The 20,782-nt window shown below is 37.3% G+C and overlaps 1 protein-coding gene across 1 annotated transcript in view; it reads left to right on the forward strand.

The window, feature by feature from the left end:
• The first annotated feature begins 372 nt into the window (after positions 1-372).
• The window catches only part of mrpl58 (mitochondrial ribosomal protein L58), a 51,148-nt gene continuing 30,738 nt past the window's right edge, over positions 373-20,782 (forward strand). The window contains exons 1-2 of the mRNA XM_039740423.1: positions 373-656; positions 11,252-11,288. Coding sequence (XP_039596357.1) covers positions 456-656; positions 11,252-11,288 — 238 coding nt within the window. The 5' untranslated portion in view covers positions 373-455. The remainder of the gene's footprint in view (positions 657-11,251; positions 11,289-20,782) is intronic.

Raw genomic sequence — 20,782 nt, forward strand, 5'->3', positions numbered from 1 at the left:
TTAGTGACTAAATACGTTTTAGCTAAAACGCTGTTTGGAGGCTAACGAGCACATAAATGCATTGCTTTGCTAGCTTAGCCTGTCGTAGCTAAAGTTAAGATTATAAAACGGGATTTTCTAATGGCCAAATATAACCAAAACAATTGTTCAGCTTTAGCTATGAAATGTAATCTCTCGGGATCTGGTTTGGAGCGTACAGCGGTTTGTACAATCCCAAGTAGAACATGCGTTAGGCATCTTAATCCATTACTTCACTCCACTGTAGTGCCACTCGTAATATGGCGGCGACGTTGACGTACGATGCTGCTGGTCATGCGGCGTCTAGTAATTCTATGTCTATGGTGACAATGACATCACACACGCCGTAAATTGTTCACGCATACGTAAAACAGATTGGTCGGCACTGTAAAGTGTTCGAGGAAGTAGGCGGTTAATAGTAATACGTCGGTACATGAATGATGCGAGTACTGCTAAGAGCACCCGGTATTTATTTAAGCTCACTTTCATTTTTTGTTTCAAGAATCCATTCACCTACTCTCCCCACTATAACTGGAAATTATGACGAACGCATTGTGCCGAACTGTCGAAGCTATTGCGTCTTTAAGAAGATTTATTCAGTTATGTCTTTCTGTGACATAAGAAGAAAGACTTCTGGGGTAACTTTTACATCGTCTTTAGTTTCTTTATAATGATAATTACTTGTTATTAAAGTACTGTATTTTGTAAGGTTATTTTGATCACTTTGTAACATTTTTTGTTTATTAATGGTAATAAATAAATATTTCTGGTTATATATATATATATTTATTGATTTTAATTTGGAGCAAATAACATTCCATACAATCAGGTCAGATTTAACAAACTAAAATTAAAACCCTACCCAGAAGAAAGAGAGGAGAGCCAACGACCAGAGCAAATCTTTAAAAGCAGCAAGGAAGAAAGAGTATTCTTTTCCCAGATATAGAAGCTTATTCTAAAATGTTATTAATTAGATCCTGCCATATTTTAAAGTTTTCAACAGATCCTCTCAATAACCAGGTTTCCATCCAAGGAATTTTTGCGAAAAACTATTTAGCGCATCAAATTTTTTTGCCGATATAGCTGACGGAAATGCTAATTATCGATAAAATGTTGTATATGTCGACATAATATTTTTCCGTTTAACTTTAGCGCATAAATTCCATATCGATACTTTAGATGTCGCAAAAACTACATTGGAAACACTTTTTGTCGGAAAAAAGGGCTTTAACGCAAATAAATGTGTCACATGATACAGCCAATGCAGTAGCGGATAGGCTGGGTCTCCTGCTACTAAAAGGGGTACCTGAACTCCCTCCACATCAACTGTAGCCTGGGGGTGTCTCTCAGGATGTCTAAATAATACAAAAACCGCAAAGGTAATTTACTGTGCCAGTCAAAATATTTAATAAACCGTGTGTTTCATTATCTAAACATTTTTTTCTTATTATTAAATGGCAGATGTTTTAGCATATATGAGAAATTCTCTCATTAATATTAACTTTAGTTTTTTTTTGATTAAACGTCATTATTTTGTATTAATTCAAATTTCAGTTTTAATTAAAAACCTTAAGGGAAGCAGGTTACAGTACTAATTCAGTTGTTATCGCACTGAGAAGGGATGTTGAAAGGTAGGCTCACCTGTACAGATCTGATGCTGCAAACACAGCTGCATCATGGGCACACCATTTTATCGATAAAAAGCCAGTTGGATGGAAACAGGCTGGAGACAGCAAATTTCGCACATTTTTTTTACGTATATTCTGTTTGTCGATAACAAAACATCGCAAAAAACTAGATGGAAACTTGGCTAATGAGAATTTGATTTTTTTCTACTTTCAAAATGTATAGAACATAAGTTATCCACTGACTTAAAAGAGGTGGGATGGGATTCATCCAGTTGAGCAAGACTAGTCTATGTATTAGTAGTGAAGTAAAGGGAATTATAGTTTGTTTGCCTTCTCATCTTTAAGCCCATCTAAGAGTACATCAAACACAGCTGTTAATGTGTTAGGAGTGATTGTGACACCAAGGCTGTCTGATAGGCATTCAGAGATTTTTGTCCAAAATGATATTAATTTGGTGCACACCCAAAACATGTGGCCCATGTACTGGAGCTAGATTGCAACATTCGCATGTTGTGTCTTGCCCTGGACACATTTTTTGACAATTTTAAACGCGATAAATCTGTTTGATAAAAGATTTTAATTTGGATGATTAAATGCTTTCTGCATATGGGACTGGACTGTATCCTATGCAGAGCTACCTTCTACTCCTTTCTGAAATATTAAGTGAAAGGTGTTTTCTTCTCCGTACCCTGGGATCTTTTAAAGGAAGGGACTTTAAAATATTTTTATATACTGCTCAAAAGAATTAAAGGAACACTTTTTAATCAGAGTATAGCATAAAGTCAATGAAACTTATGGGATATTAATCTGGTCAGTTAAGTAGCAGAGGGGGTTGTTAATCAGTTTCAGCTGCTGTGGTGTTAATGAAATTAACAACAGATGCACTAGAGGGGCAACAATGAGATGACCCCCAAAACAGGAATGGTTTAACAGGTGGAGGCCACTGACATTTTTCCCTCCTCATCTTTTCTGACTGTTTCTTCACTAGTTTTGCATTTGGCTACAGTCAGTGTCACTACTGGTAGCATGAGGCGATACCTGGACCCTACAGAGGTTGCACAGGTAGTTCAACTTCTCCAGGATGGCACATCAATACGTGTCATTGCCAGAAGGTTTGCTGTGTCTCCCTGCACAGTCTCAAGGGCATGGAGGAGATTCTAGGAGACAAGCAGTTACTCTAGGAGAGCTGGAGAGGGCCATAGAAGGTCCATAACCCATCAGCAGGACCAGTATCTGCTCCTTTGGGCAAGGAGGAACAGGATGAGCACTGCCAGAGCCCTACAAAATGACCTCCAGCAGGCCACTGGTGTGAATGTCTCTGACCAAACAACCAGAAAGACTTCATGAGGGTGACCCAAGGGCCCCATGTCCTCTAATGGGCCCTGAGCTCACTGCCCAGCAGCATGCAGCTCGATTGGCATTCGCTATAGAATACCAGAATTGGCAGATGCACCACTGGTGCCCTATGCTTTTTACAGATGAGAGCAGGTTCACCCTGAGCATGTGACAGAAGTGAAAGGGTCTGGAGAAGCCATGGAGAACATTATGCTGCCTGTAACATCATTCAGCATGAGCAGTTTGGTGGTGGGGAGGCATATCCATGGAGGGTCACACAGACCGCTACAGGCTTGACAAAGGCACCTTGGCTGCCATTAGGTTTTAGGATGAAATCCTTGGACCCATTGTCAGACCCTATGCTGGTACAGTGGCTCCTGGTGCACAACAATTCCTGGCCTCATGTGGTGAGAGTATGCAGGCAGTTCCTGGAGGATGAAGGAATTGATACCATTGACTGGCCACCACACTTTCCTGACCTAAATCCAATAGAACACCTCTGGGACATTATGTTTTGGTCCATCCAATGCCACCAGGTTGCACCTCAGACTGTCCAGGAGCTCAGTGATGCCCTGGTCCAGATCTGGGAGGAGATCCCCCACAACACCATCTGTCATCTCATGAGAAGCATGCACCGATGTTGTCAGGCATGTATACAAGAACACAGGGGCCATACAAAGTGCTGCGTACAATTTTGAGTTGCTGCAATTAAATTTTGGCAAAATGGACTAGCCTGCCACATAATTTTTCACTCTGATTTTTGGGGCGTCTTTGAATTCAGGGCTCTGGAGGTTGATCATTTTCATTTCCATCAAACGATGTGGCATCCTTTCGTTCCTAACACATTACCCAGTCTATATCAGTATAGATATCCAGGAGGATTTCTTTTTCCCATTGAGATCTGATGTGTTTTCAAAGTGTTCCTTTAATTTTTTTGAGCAGTTTATATTGCAGAGATGCTATCTGAGACTTCAAGACTGATCAGTATTTCTTCTGGAATAGAAATAGGTGGGAGGTAAGGAAAATTGGGCAGGTTCCATTAATCAGTTTTTAATTTGAAATTAGTGTAAAAATTGTTTTGATGAGAACTTAAATTTGAAGCTTTGTTTGTATGGTGCAAAACATTATCTTTAGTACAAATCTCTCTGTGTTTTAGTCCTGGACATTTTCCAGACATTAAATACTGTGTATGTTTGAGAGTGTGAAAAAAGGTGCTTGTCATGTAAAGGTGCAACAGATAAAAGCTTCTCCGTCTTAAAGTAGTTCATTGGTGGCACATTGTTTCCATATTCTGAGTGAATGAAGAGCAATTAGATTATTAGTGAATTGACAATAATTTGTATTTACTGGGGCCCTGAGCTGGGAACGTAAAGAAGTACTGCAAGATTTTAATTCTATTGCAGACCAGATGTGTACGGTATATTAATCGATTTGTTTCAATGTCCAGGGGCCTCATGTATAAACGTTGCGTACGCACAAAAATGTTGTGTACGAATGTTTCCACGCACAAATCGCGATGTATAAACCTAATTTTCACATTTTCATGATAGCTAAATGCTTGATGTACGCAAGTTCCCCGCTCGGTTTTGCAAACTGGTGGCACCCAGCGTTAAAGCAGTGCTACTGTTCCAGTGTAGTTACCCTTTCTTTTTTAGATCCACATCTCTGATGCAGCTTTATCATATACACTGAAACTAACTGCATATTGTTTATTAGTTTAAGGCATCTGATTGTAATTCACCTGTAACAATCCAGGGTGGTCCAGATCTAATTATGCAATTTTCATTACGCTCTAACTTATTAAGTTTATTACATAGAGAATTCGCAACTGAATGGAGGACAAGTGGGACATTACATGGAAAATCAGTTAATTAATTCAATGTAAGTCCACATTACATGGAAAATCAGTTAATTAATTCAATGTAAGTCCATTTTTGGTTATTACAAGATATTTCAAACAGTTCTTTTATCTTGCATTGTTTTTCTGCATTGCATTAAAAGTTGCATAATTAGATCTGGACCACCCTATATAATGGTCCAGGGAATAGCCAAAGTATTCCAAGTACCATAGCTGCTTTAGCGTTGTTACTTTCACTGCACCTTCTTCTTCTCCTTTCAGCTGCTTCCGTTAGGGGTTGCCACAGTAGATCATCTTTTTCCATATTACTCTAACTGCACCACTCAGAGTACAATATCACTGTATCTGAGTGTGGAGTCACAGATCTACAGCAGCTGATCAGAAAGAAAATTATCAGTATACAGCATCAAGCACATGCTGTCTCAGCCATGCTGCCTATTTGAACTGCTCTCAAACAGCAAACGCTTCAGAGCCTTTTCTGTACTGACCTCACAGATTAGAAACAGTTTCATCCCAAGAACTATAAACGCAATCAATCAGTCCATCAAGTGCTCCTTGTAAATTTGTAATACAGCTATAATATTGCACAACCTGCGCCACTTTATAAAGCGCATATTTATATATGATGGTGATATAATTTTTAAGGTGAAATGCAGCAAAATATGTTTATTATGTAATACAGATGAAACTTTTAACTTCATTTAAATAATCTGTATTGTTAATAATTAAACATGTGAGGACACGGTGTTACTGCGCTAGCAAGGAGCTGTCGCTCTGTTCACGGATTGTTCATGTATCACGCTGTATGCTTGCTGGGGCTGGTGCGGCACTGGAAGAATAGAATGATTAAACATGTACTACGAAGATATTTCAATGTTCCTTAAAAGTTTTGAAGAATCGGCGTTCTAAGCTTAAAGATGGCTTAACGTCTATTACAGAGCTGATTGTGTGGCGATTGGGTATTTGGAGAAAGAAAAGTAAGGACAGGAATTGGGGGTTAGTACGTTTGAAAGAGACAGTACTGCTGCAATAAATTATTTCATCAAAGGTCACGTACGGCACAGCAAGCATCTTGCGTGAGGCAGGAACAATCACTGTGCCACCATGTTCCCATGTTTAATAATATGCTTTAACTCCTATCATCATGAAAATGATATCAAGTGTACATCTCAGTATTTTAATTATTCAGAGAGCTGTAATGTCACAAATGTAATGGATTCTGTGTCCTGTCGGAGGAAGAGAAAGCCCATTTAAGAAGCACATAGTGATTCACACACATAGAGCACATAGAAGATCAAATACAAAACAAAGCATTTAACGTGCTACTTTAGTCACGATGGGATTTGAGAAACTAGTAAATTAAATGCTTTTAAGATGAAGTTTATGATGTTCTACTTTATTGACAAAATAAACTATGCGATTAAAGTGGAAATTTCGAGATTAAAGTTGACATTTCGTGCTTTTTTCCCCACTGTGTGCCTATTTTTTTTTCTCTGTACCCTAATAAGCTTTTATATGACAGTCAGACGGTGGGCTATGACTCGCCTTTTCACAGCGACTTTGATATCTGACAACTTCTTTTTTATTTCGGGCACTGTGTGACTTTGTCAACTTGAGCTTTTGAGTTACTCCAACACTCTATGTCACTCGATCAGCTTCCTTTTGTTGTTTATACCACTGTTTAAACCAACAAATAGTATGTTTTTCCTTGCCTCCACTTGGTATTTGCTGAAATTCTTCTATTTCCCTTCGTGCTTTTGCCATTGCCTTTTCACAGAACTCTAAGAACTTTAAGGGCTATTTATATTAATTTGCATATTCAAAGAGGCATAATTCTGGGAGAAGACGGGGGGAGGGGGGGCAGCAGGCATGTGCACAAGCGTTAACTTTTCACACTGACCGGGATTTATGTAGCAGAAGAACATGGAAGCTGACATTTGCACAGATTTATGCATCTGGATTTTTTTGTGCGTACGAACATTTCCACTTTTGTCCGTACGTCATGTTTTAGTGTGAATTCTATGCGCGGCGTTATGCATGAGGCCCCAGGTCTTTATGGCCTTTATTTGTGCCACCCAGTAATAAAATTGAAAGCAAGTGCCATGTCCCCTTCTGTTTTAGGTTGTTGTAGTGTCACCCTTTGGATGCATGGATGTTTCAAATTACAAATAAATGAGATTATAGTGTAAGTCTAATTTATTAAAGAACAATGTGTTTATATATATTGTTCTGAAATAGACAAGTAATCTTGGGAAGGATGTTCATCTTGACAATATTCATTCTCCCTGTTAATGTGAGATGGAGTGTAGACTGTTCACATCTATCTATCTATCTTTTTTTCATGCAGTCAGCAAAATTCTGTTAAAAAGTTGTTTATGTTTACTGACCTGCAAAGATAAATGAGAAGGTGTCCAATCTAATATTGTGTGCACTTGAGAGTTCACTGGGAAAAGCACACTTGTATTCAAATTGATTTTGAGTCCAGATATCTTTTGAAAATCTGCTAGTGCTTTTTAGGACTGCCGGCACGGAATTTTGTGGGTCTGATGTATACCCTACCATATCTTCTGCATATAGTGATATTTCCTGTTCAAGTTCTTTTCTGAAAATCACCTTTATCTCTGATGCATTTCAATTGTAAACAGCCAGTTGCTCAATGGTGCTTGCAAAGCGCAATGGTGATAGGGACATCCTTGTTGAGTACCATGTTCTAGTTTGAAGTGCTGTGAAATAATGTTGTTAATACAAACTGAGGCTTCTTAACTACTATAGAGTGATTTGATCCATACACATGTGTTTGGGCCAAACCCACATTTGTGTAATATAGTGAATAAGTAGTCCAGTTCAACCACATGAAATGCTATTTCTGCATGCAAAGTAAATAAGATCTCTGGGGTGTTAGATTTAATGGGTGACTATATTACATTAAACAAACAAACTTTGCTTCTAATATATTACATTAGAAGCAAAGTGCCTGCCTTTATTAAATCTGGTTTGGTCTTTTTATATTATGAAAGGAACATCTTTCTCAATCCTTCTGGCTAGAACTTTGGAGAGTATCTTAACGTCATTATTCAGGAGTGAGATTGGACTGTATGATGCACTTTGTAGTAACTCCTTAGTTTTCTTAGCAAAGATGATAATTAAAGCTTGGCGAAAAGTTTGAGGTAGAATTTTGTTGTCTCTGCCTTCCATAAACGTTGCTTATAATAGTGGAGCTAGCTTATTTGACATTTATTTTATACATTTCCACTGGGTAGCCATCACTATGAAGAAGTAATCCATTCTTGAGTAGCAATGATGTACTACTGGTGAGAAGAAGGAATATGCTCTTAGGCTTGGATTTAAAAATTTCCATGGGTCTGATAAGTCATGATCCATTGCAAACTTTGCAATTATTTTTGCAATATTAGATGTTATTGCCACTGTAGATGTAGGCCTATCCAGGTCTGAATTTAAAGCACAATTAAAGTCTCTAGCCATTATAATTTTACGAGTGTTCACATTAGAAATAGATGCAAATACATTTTGGATGAAATATCTATCATCCACGTTAGCTGCATAGATATTATCAAAATCACTTTAGTATCAAATAAATTGCCCATCACCATGTCATATCACCCTTCATTATCAGATATTACGTCTGACACTAACAAATGGATTTGTTCTGTGTATTAACACTAGAATCCCTGAAGCCTACAAAAATATTTGTATTGCAGAACCAACTTAAATTACCTTGCACCTCCTCATCAGCGCCTTTGTTTTGCAAATGTGTCTATCAGCGCTGGCAGTAGGTGGCCTGCTCTACCAGCCCCCACCAAGTCAGCTGAAGTCATGCGCAAAGCTCTAACAGCTGAAGTTAGGTGTCTGGAATTTTATAGGGTAAATAATATATTGTTATTTGGAATACATTCATTTCATGCGTGTTCCATGTCTACGACTATCTGTGTAAATGTAGGATGACAGGAAATGCGAGGCACGAAATGTTGAACACATAAACTAAAATAGAAGCTTTTCTCATGTTATAGTAGTAATAAAATATTGACGTGAAGTGTATAATGTGTGAAGACCGAAATCCAAATATCAAATATACACTTTCACAAAAGGTATAACAAAACAAATGCGCTTTTATTCAAGAACATAAAAGAAATTGTTCAGTTTACATTTTGCTGTCAATTTGTAAAAATTTTCATGAATAACCATCACAGATCACAGTGGCAAACTTTGCCTACAGACATGCTGTGTCTCTTGGCATGTCAAAGGAGTGGGACTTTATAAAGTGTGGTCTAGCCTTACTTGGGGAGGCAACATTCGGGGGGTGGGGGTGTGGGGTGGGAGAGAAAGATATGTTTAGGTCCTTTATTTCTTTCTTTATTTTCCTTATATCCTACTTTATATCACTCTTTATATAATGTATGTCCTGCCTGAGTGTAGCAATCATTAACTTCAGCTCTGACAGGCCGTTTTGGTTTCCTCCGCACTCTGTAGGTGGAGTTAAGTCCAGTTGGAGTTGATGCAGTTGACTGTAGTTGACAGCGTGGATGAAAAGGCCATGCTCAGTTCCAATAATTGTCCTGGAATCAACAAGTTCTCTTTTTCTGCTTTGCTTGCAGTTTTGCTGCCACATATTTTTAATCTCTAAGATCATAGAAGACTAAGCATGGATACAGTGAATATGGCTCTTCATTTTAAATAATTGAAGTAATAACACGGATCTAACATTTGAAGCTAAGGTCTGTTTTTATAGTTTTTTGTAGTTTATTTTATACCTCCTTTCCTGTTTAACATGAAATTCTAAGAAAAACTTACATACATTATAAATGAATGGTGTACTATCTTGGGAGTATCTTTCCTCATCAGAAAATCACTCCAAATGCAGCAAGAGAGGTACCATTTAGTTGAATAGTTGAGTGGTATCAAAATCAGAGAAATGCCAGTCATCAGATATTCTTAAAAAGAATTTGACAGATGCATACATGGTTGTGAAACATCATCATTAGACTAAGGCAGAAAAATAACCAAAGAACTTTTTCCACTCAATTGGAGTTCCATAGTCCAAACACTACACCTACTTTTGCTCTTGGGTATATGTTTCTTTTCATTCCTCTATACAAACTTGTGAGAAACTCAGGTGCAACCTCAAAAGGTTCATTTCCACCCTATACAGTCCTTTGAATTTTATGCCAGTACCTGAACATACTCAAGCTTCCCACTGGAGTATGCTTTACTGACAGAGCTGCGCAGCCATTTTCATTTGCTAAAATGAAGGAATGGGTACTGTATGTACTCGTGCATAAGTTCTCTTGCGGATAAGTGAGGACTTGATTGTTAAGTATAACTTCTGGTATTTTATAATGTCGGTTGTATAAGTCGAATGTGGAAAACTCACGCTATTGCTCCAAGGGATTATGATATGCTAACACTCACCTAAGGGAGTAACCACGGAGCACACTGCCTTTTTTTCTATGTAGGTGCAGGAATGTGCTGTATCAGAACATGCTCCTAACCTCTCTCTCACTATTGTGCCTACGTGACCACACGGTAATATCATACTATTTCGAAGCAATGTTTGCACTGATTTGAGTTTTTTGTATCTCACACCCTCATATCGTAAGAGCATCCCTTATCTACGATGGAGCGTTCAATCAGCAGAAAATATGAAGCAGTTTTTAAATTAAACGTCGTTGAAGTAGCGAAAGAAATTGGTAAGTGCGCTGCTAAAACAAAATTTGATGCATCTGAGAAACTGATGCGAGACTGGAGGAGGCAAGAAGATGAAAAAAATTAAAATGTGTCTGATTTTATGATAAATTTTTCTGGTTTCAAGACCGACTTATACATGAGCATATACAGTAAGTTAGTTAAACACATTAATACAAGGTGTTTTTCTAAACCAAACTGCATTTTGAAATAGTTAAATGTTCCGTTAGATTAGTTAATATGCAGGGTGTGGACGTGGAACATTTGAACTGACTGTACAAAGCACAACCAAGTTATAAGAATTGTACAATATAATTCCCTTTGCAGTATATACAGTATATGCAAAATAACTGATTGTGTCTCATGTTATTACAATTTTACCATTCAGCACAGTGTATTAATCTGTGGTTAACCTGTAGAACATTATATCTATATGTCAATAATGCCATCCTATAGTGGCTCTTTCTTTGCCATTAATGTGGTGCAAATCCAGTGAAACTCAATAGAATTGTCCACTTATATTTTTCTTCCTGAATACACTTTCCCATACAAAAACTGTATTTTTGCCATGGATGAGGATTCATATAATGAAGAAGAACACCTATCTGCTAACTATGAGGACCAGAAATCTGAAAATTTTTACATGTTTTTTTTCTTAAAGAAATGTACTTAAACATTTACTAATTTGTTCTTATTATTCATTGTTTTACAGAATGAACAAAAACAAAATGCTGTTGATGTACCACTTGGTATGTTTTTTATTGATTACAGTTTACAGTTTTATAGTTTTAATGATGTGGTAAAATTATATGTAGCATTTTAATTTTAGTTTTCAAATAATTTTACAATGTAGGACTTCTCATTCCTTCTGATATAATACAGCAAAAAAATTTTCCCTCAGAGTTCATGTTTAAATGGTATGGTTTTGATTCTGTTACTTGTGGCTTTGTCAGCTTATTGTGCGCTGTCAGTCATTCTTACCTGTAGTTGGAAATTTTATGTAGCTGGCTCAAGGTCTACACTACATTCTATTCTTTTTTTTGTTATAATTTTGAAAAGTTCTTCTTGCTAACTGTTATGCATATATCTTGATTTGTAAATGTCAAGGGGTATCCTGTTATTTCTTATATGGTAAAGGGCATGGTTGTATGCGCATGTGTAATACAGTCATATGAAAAAGTTTGGGAACCCCCCTGCATAATAATTTACTCTACTTTCAACAACAAAAAATAACAGTGGTATGTCTTTCATTTCCTAGGAACATCTGAGTACTGGGGTGTTTTCCGAACAAAGATTTTTAGTGAAGCAGTATTTAGTTGTATGAAATTAAATCAAATGTGAAAAACTGGCTGTGCACAAATTTGGGTACCCTTGTAATTTTGCTAATTTGAATGCATGTAACTGCTCAATACTGATTACTTGCAACATCAAATTGGTTGGATTAGCTCATTAAGCCTTGAACTTCATAGATAGGTGAGTCCAATCATGAGAAAAGGTATTTAAGGTGGTCAATTGCAAGTTGTGCTCCTTTGAAGAGTGACAGCATGGGATCAATGATAAACAAAAACCCAAAGAATTATGAGGGGTTCCCAAACTTTTTCATATGACTGCATTTGTACAGTATATTAGGATCATGCTGCATGGCATGGCTGATGAAGTCAGGCCAGGTCTGAATAGTTGTCACATTTTATCCTCCCTCCAGATCTTCATCTCTTCCATTTCCAGACAAATTTATTAACTTTTATCCTTGCTCTGAATATTCACCCTTTCGCCCTACATTTTCAGATGAGCAGCTCTTACAATGGGGCATAATGGGATTCCTTATTTGGCGGTGATCACAGTGCTACCAGGTGAACATGGAAATATTTAACATATCCCACTTTACATTCCTTAGAGTTTCTTTTATTCTCAAATGTTTTAAACATAGGCAGCCACCAGATCTTCTACACTTACTGTGTGACAGTTCCTAAGTTCACAGCTTGTCTGAGATTCAGTTGAAGTGGGCTGGAGCAGGGGTCTGTTCTGACAGCAGCATCTCTTCAGTTTAGTTTCAAAAATTAATTCAAAAATGTATTGTAACAGACCAGAGGCCAAATCTTAACATTACTAAATAATAATATTAATAAATTACATTATCAACACAGTCAATAAATAAATTATTTTTTCCAGTGTAGTGAAACGTAATGGTAAGCAAACATTTTTGTTTTTTCAGGAGCTGCTGAAAATTAATTGTAGTCAATTATCTAAAAATATATAGCCTGAGAGAAGTCTTGTGGTTCCACTTGCAAAACACAATAAACTTGAGAGAACAACATAAAATGCATAGAAACTAAAGAGTAAAAAAAAACAACATTATTAATAATCAATACATAATTACAAGAAATCTATGAAAAATAATCATTTTAAATCAACAAAGAAGGCTCAAAAAATGATCATAAACATAAGCCAAAGAAAATACCCTGGTTGCAACATAACAAAGGTTATGCTTAAGTTATATACCTCACTAGTACAATACAGTACAATACAGTTTATTTTTGTATAGCCCAAAACCACGCAAGAAGTGCCGCAATGGGCTTTAACAGGCTCTGCCTCTTGACAGCCCCCAAGCCTTGACTCTCTAAGAAGACAAGGAAAAACTCCCAAAAAACCCCTTGTAGGGGAAAAAATGGAAGAAACCTTGGGAAAGGCAGTTCAAAAAGAGACCCCTTTCCAGGTAGGTTGGGCATGCAGTGGGTGTCAAAAAGAAGGGGGTCAATATAATACAATACAATATACAGACCAGAACAAATCCTCGATATAGTATAAAAAATAAAATTTTACAAGTACGGAGCAGAATTTAACAGTAGATGACATAATATCACATAATATTATTTGGATTTGTTCAGAGTCCTGGTGACATCAGCCATCAAGCTGCCTCCCCCTATTGGCCATTCCACAGATGAAACACCTCTACCCCACGATTCCTGTGATCCTCCATCAGGGATGACTTTACCTTAGGCAGGCAAAACAACTTGGCAGGTGGGCTGTGGCACCAAGTGCCACATTTGAGTACCGAGAAGAGAAACAGAATAGGTGAGGGTTAGTAACAAATTGTAACTATCATGTTACTTATGTTTTAGTGCTAATGACTAACAACAGAGATGCAGTCTGCAAGTTCAGACAAGTAAGCCGGACCTTGGCCATTTAATGCTTTATATGTTAAAAGGTGGATTTTGAAATCTGCTGTAAACTTAACCGGGAGCCAGTGTAAGGATTTAAGAACTGGAGTTATGTGTTCGTATTTTCTTGTTCTTGTAATAATTCTTGCAGCAGCATTTTGGATTAACTGGAGTCTGTATAAGAACAGTTTGAACAGCCAGTGAACGCATTGCAGTAGTCAATCCTACTAGAGATAAATGCATGAATTAATTTCTCAGAATCCTGTTTATTTAGAAAGTGCCTTAATTTCCTAACATTTTTAAGATGGAAGAAACATGTTTTGGACAACTTTGTAATATGTGCTTTAAATGACATGCTAGAGTCAAAGATAACTCCTAGATTGCGGGCTGATTCAGTAAAATTAATTGGTGATTCCAACTGAGTTAAATGATGACAAAATATTGCTGTGATCAGCGTCATTCCCTCCAACAATTAACATCTCTGTTTTATCTGTATTTAAAGACAAGTAGTTCTCATCCATCCATTCCTTTAATTCACTAACACAACTAATTAAAGACAACATTGGAGAAACTTCATTTGATTTAAATGAAAGGTATAACTGGGTGTCATCTGCATACAAGTGAAAATTAACATTATGTTTCCTAATGAGAGATCCCAGTGGAAGCATGTAAAGTGAAAACAGTAAAGGTCCCAGTACTGAGCCCTGCGGGACACCATATTGAACTTCTGTGTATAATGATGGAGTACTGTCAGCACATTTCTGTACATATTGGAATCGATTTGATAAATAAGAACTAAACCAAGCATGCACGGGCCTGTAAGCCCAACATCATTTTCTAGCCTGTGCAGTAAAATAGAATGGTCAATGGTGTCAAATGCTGCACTTAAGTCCAACAACATAATTACAGTGGAGTTTCCTTCATCAGAGGATATCAGAATGTCATTTACAACCCGTGTTAGTGCCGTTTCTGTACTATGACCAGTGCGGAAACCAGACTGGAATTTCTCAAATAAATTGTAATGCGTAAGGTGTGACTGAAGCTGACTGGCGACTACTTTTTCTAGTATTTTAGAGAGAAATGGTAAATTTGAAACAGGCCTATAATTATTTAGTATGTGTGGGTCTAGGTCTGACTTTTTAAGTAAAGGTTTAATGACTGACACTTTTAGTGCATCAGGTACTGTGCCATGCAATAATGAACTATTGATAATGTTTAGAATAGGTGCTGCAAGAACATCCATTGCACTTTTTACTAGTTTTGTTGGCACTGGATCTAGGGAACAAGTAGTGGGCTTCATTTTAGAAATTAAAGTTAAGACTTCCTGCTCAGTTACAGGATTAAAATTACTAAAGTGCTGAATGCAATGTGAGACAGGGTCTGCTAAGCTAGTATTTGGTTTGTACTGTGATGCTGAGATCTGGGATCTTATATTTTTAATTTTCTCATTGAAGAAGTTCATAAAGTCTGTACTGCTAATATCTGTTGGTATTTTGCACTGTTGATCTGAATTCCATTTGTTAATTTAGCCACTGTTCTAAAAGTACCCGAGGATTTTTATTATTGCTATCTATTAATGTAGAATAGTATTCTGAGCGAGCTTTAAAGAGGGCTTTTTATATTTTTAACACTCTCTGTCCATGCAATTTGAAAGACATGTAGCTTTGTTGTTCTCCATCTGCCTCCAGTTTTGACACTCTAATTTAAGAGCTCGAGTGTTTTCATTAAACCAGGGAGAGTTTCTATGTGCTTTGATCACTTTTGTTTTAGGGAGCCACTGTGTCCAGAGCATCTCTCAAGGTCACATTATAATGTGATGTTAGCTGATCTAAATTGTTTTCCACGTTTACATTTGATGTTAACTGATCTAAATGGTTTTCCACAATTACACTCGACTTACTCAAGGTATCTATAAATTTTGAAGCAGAATTACAATCTAGATGTGCACTGTCTTTGTTTTAATCTGTGAGTGTGTTGGCAAGGGCAGAACTAAATCAAATGTAATTAAGTAATGATCGGAAATAACATTTAATGGAGTAATATTTAAATTTTGAATTTCAACTTTGTAAGTTATAATTAAATCTAATGTGTGGTTATGATTATGAGTTGGACCTTTGACAATCTGACAAAATCCTACTGAATTTAACAAATAAGTAAAACATTTGCTAAAAGTGTCAGTTTCCACATCAATGTGTACATTAAAATCCCCATCAGAACTACGTGATCATAATTTATAGCCAAATCAGATAGAAGGTTGCTAAATTCAGTCATGAACAATGAATATGGCCCTGGTGGTCTGTAGACTAGCACTATAATTGTGTTGGAATCTGTTTTAATATTTAAAATGAATGCCTCAAAGGATGTAAAGTTCGCCTAGATATTTAGACGTGATTTGCGTTTTGTTACAATGAATTATTCCAAGGCTTCCTCTTCGACCAGAATCTCTAGACTTATGAAGGAACGAGTATCCATCTGGTGACGTCTCAGCTAGTGGAACAGTATCACATTTACTAAGCCAAGTTTCAGTGAGAAGACACAGATCAGATTTAGTACTTAATATAATATCATTTACCAAAACAGCTTTAGTGCCAAGAGAGCAATGTTCAATAAACAGCATTTAAAACTGCATGGTTCTTTCTGAACTGTGATATATTTTTGTTTTAATTTGAAGTATATTTCTAGTACAGATGCCCCTAGTGGAGGGTCTGATTTTATCCCTTGGTCTAATTATACACCTTATTTTTGGTTATCAAATAATTTAAGGTTTGCATCAAGACTAAATTTACTGGATGCCACACAACAGGGATTATGGGTAACAGCTTCAGGAGAGTAACAGGTGGGATAAACAACAGCCTGTGATTTAAGATCACATGACTGCAGCCTGGCTGGTGCTCTAATCAGTCAACCAGGCAGTTTTGCTGCCATATTTTGGGATAAGACATAAGATCCCTTCCAGTTAGGATGAAGACCATATCTTTTGAAAAATCCAGGCCTTTCCCAAAAATCATCCCAATTGTTCATAAACACTATGCTTTTATTTGCACACCAGGGGCCTCATGCATAACGCCATGCAAAGAATTCACACTATAACATGGCGTTCGGACAAAAGTGGAAATTTGTGTATGCACAAAAAATCCAGATGCATAAACCTGTGCGAACGCCTACTTCCATGTTCTTCCGCTACATAAATCCCAGTCAGCATGAAAAGTAACGGACGTGCATGCACCTGCTGACCCGCCCCATCTCCTCCCAGAATTACACCTCTTTGAATATGCAAATCAATATAAATAGCCCTTAAGCTCAACCTTCTGTGTAAAGGCAATGGCAAAAGCAAAAGGGAAAATATGTCAGCGAATACCAAGTGGAGGCAAGGAAAAACATACAGTTTGTTGGTTTAAACAGTGGTACAAACAACAAAAGGAAGTTGATTGAGTGACATAGAGTGTCGGAGTAACTCGAAAGCTCAAGTTCACAAAGTCATACAATGCCCGAAAATAAAAAAGAAGTTGTCAGATATCAAAGTCGCCATAAAAAGGCAAGTCATAGCCCACCGTCTGAGTGTCATATGAAAGCTTATTAGGGTATAGAGAAAAAAAAAATAGACACACAGTGGGGAAAAAAGCACAAAATTTCAACTTTAATCTCTAAGTTTCCACTTTAATCATGTAGTTTATTTTGTCATTAAAGTAGAACATCATAAACTTCATTTTAAAATTGTTTCATTTACTAGTTTCTCAAATCCCATTGTGACTAAAGTAGCATGTTAAATGCTTTGTTTTGTATTTGATCATCTGTGTGCTTTATATGTGTGAATCACTACATGCTTCTTAAACGGGCTTTCTCTTCCTCCGGCAGGACACAGAGTCCATTACATTTGTGATATTACAGCTCTCTGAATAATTAAAATACTGAGATGTACACTTGATATCATTTTCATGATGATAGGAGTTAAAGCATTTTATTAAACATGGGAACACGGTGGCACAATGATTGTCCATGCCTTACGCAAGATGCTTGCTGCACCTTGCGTGACCTTTGATGAAATAATTTATTGTAGCAGTACTGTCTCTTTCAAACATACTAACCTCCAATTCCTGTCCTTCCTTTTCTTTCTCCAAGTAACCAATCGCCACACAATCAGCTCTGTAATATACATTAAGACATCTGTAAGCTTTGAACGCCGATTCTTCAAAACTTTTAAGGAACATTGAAATATCTTCATAGTACATGTTTAATTATTCCAACCATCTATCCTTCCCTTGTTTCGCCAGCCCCAGTAAGAATACAGCGCGAGGCAGGAACATTCCATGAATGGAGTACCAGGTCCTCGCTTGCGCTGTGGCACCGTGTCCTCACATTTTTAATTATCAACAATATAGATTATTTAAATGAAGTTAAAGTTTTATCTTTTTAAAGTGGTTCAGGTTGTGCAATATTATAACTGTATCTCAAGTTTACAGTGAGGTAATTGTATTTATAAGTATAAAGCGTTCTACAAGGAGCAATTGATTGACTGATTGAGTGCATTTATAGTTCTTAGGATGAAACTGTTTCTGAACTGCGAGGAAAGGCTCTGAAGTGTTTGCCGTGTGAGAGCAGTTCAATAGACAGCATGGCTGAGGCAGCGTGTGCTTGATGCTGTATACCGATATTCGCTTTCCAGATAGCTGTGATTCCCCACTCAGATACAGTGATATAAATACTCCGAGTGGTGCAGTGAGAGAAATATGGAAAAAGATGATCCACTGTGGCAACCCCTAACGGGAGCAGCTGAAAGAAAAAGAGAAAATGTGCCGTGAGAGTAACAACGCTAAAGCAGCTATGGTATTTAGAATAGTTTGACCATTCTGTGGACCATTATATTGTTACAGGTTAATTAGAATCAGATGCATTAAACTAATAAACAGTATGTAGTTAATTTCAGTGTATTTATAAAGCCGCGTCAGGGATGTGGATCTAAAAAAGAAAGGGAAACCACACTGGAACAGTAGCACTGCTTTGACGATGGGTCCCTCCAGTTTGCAAAACCAAGTGGAGAACTTGCGTACGCCAGGGCTGGAGCTACCGTGAAAATGTGCGTGGCTTTACTCTAAGTTTAGGTTTTATACATACATTTATACATTGCATGGAAACGTTCGTACACAACCTTTTTGTGCATACGCACTGTTTATACTTGAGGCCCCAGGTTTCTAGTGAAGGGAACGCAATCTGTTCATCGGAGCAACGTTTCAGCCGTGGCATGGCCAAATGGGGAGGCAGCTAGATGGATGAGGTCTCCAGGACTCTAAAAATATCCAAACCTAATTATGTCATATCATCTACTGTTAAACCGTACTTCTAAAATTTTTATTATTATGCTGTCTTAAGGAATTGTTCTGTTGTGTATATTGTATTGTATTGACCCCCTACTTTTGACACCCACTGCACGCCCAACCTACCTGGAAAGGGGTCTCTCTTTGAACTGCCTTTCCCGAGGTTTCTTCCATTTTTCCCTACAAGGTTTTTATTGGGAGTTTTTCCTTGTCTTCTCAGAGAGTCAAGGCTGGGGGGCTGTCAAAAGGCAGGGCCTGTTAAAGCCCATTGCGGCACTTCCTGTGTGATTTTGGGCTATACAAAAATAAACTGTATTGTATTGTAAACTGTATAAATCACATCCCCTCTATATAACCTTGGTAAGGGGCCAGATACAACTAAATTCTGACATTTTATTTTAGCTTTGGTGCATAGAGAGATGAAGTTTCTTTTTAATACCTCAGATTGCTGTAAATAAATATCATTAATGCCGACATGCTGCAATAAGGTAGATACTTCATTGTCTGCGACACGGTCCAATGTGGCCTCTATGTCAGTAATCTTGGCTCCTAGTGAGGCCTCATCTGAATTACCATGTACAGTTTTGATCTTCATATTATAAAAGAGACATAGCAGTTCTAGAGGAAATCAAGAGAACAGTTAGATTATTAATGAAGTCCTGTGTTAAGATCATTTAAAAATTTGCTTGTTAGCAGCAGAATCATATTTTCAGTTCCACAAGACACATGGAGCAAGTGAAGTGAAGGTGGAATCTAATTGCGTTATGTTCTAACTATTATTGGTCTGAGTCTGGACTCTTAGAGAGTTTAAAGAAGCTAGAGGTGACATAGTTCATTTGAAGGGACACCTGCCAACAGAGAGTTACTTTAGTCAATGTAGGTTGTGACAAAAGCATGAACAAACATCTCACTATCAGAAAAGGGCTATAATGAGCGAACATGGGACGTAATATGGAGGTGGACTTAAAAACTTTCAGAACAAAAATGTCACCAAGATTAAGATTTTCTTAAAATGGGCTTACATGCTACTTAGCTTCACTTATATTTTTGTTTCAGTTTAATTTTAAGGAGCTGTGCCATACTCAGTATTTTATTTCTTCTTCTTACATGGTAGTAAGTAGAAGCAGTGGTGAACCTTTTTTAAAAAGCCAAAACATATTGCACTTCCTTTCACCCACTTTGGCTCTCTAGTCACTCCAAGAAATTTAAACCTGCCCATCTTTTCAGCAGCATCTCCTCAGACTTGCTTGTGCTTCAGTGAGCTGGTAGACCTCTTTTCTGTAATATGTCTATTGTTAGTGATCAGGCATATGATGATGGATGGTTGGATCAAAAAGTGGATGCTTGTAGTTAACATTCAAAACTCAAAACTCCAAACTCAGTTCACAATAAAAATGTCAACTTGAAAACAGAAATGCACAGGAGAGCCCCCTTTCACACATGGCCTGGTGTTACCAAGTAAACTGCCTTTTAAAGACTTGTGATCTGAGTTGAAGTTAATGATACAGTTAAAATGAAATTGTAAATATGTGCACTGTTTCTGTTAGCTCATAGTTCATTGCCTTTTCATAAGGCAACAAAGAAATAGAGGTGACAGTTGTCTTATGCTGTGACAATTGCTGATGCACATCTTTAGGAAATTAATTAAACAGGGAATCTAGATGAAAAACTGTGCAGTTACAAGGATAATCAATCTTAAAACAAAACCTATCCTGGGCATGGCCTTGTCACTGTCCCCGGGGTGGGCTTCTGGATTTGATTGGTTTGAACTCC

This window comes from Polypterus senegalus, chromosome 17 (genome assembly GCF_016835505.1).
Source record: "Polypterus senegalus isolate Bchr_013 chromosome 17, ASM1683550v1, whole genome shotgun sequence".
NCBI classification, from domain to species: Eukaryota; Metazoa; Chordata; class Cladistia; order Polypteriformes; family Polypteridae; genus Polypterus; species Polypterus senegalus.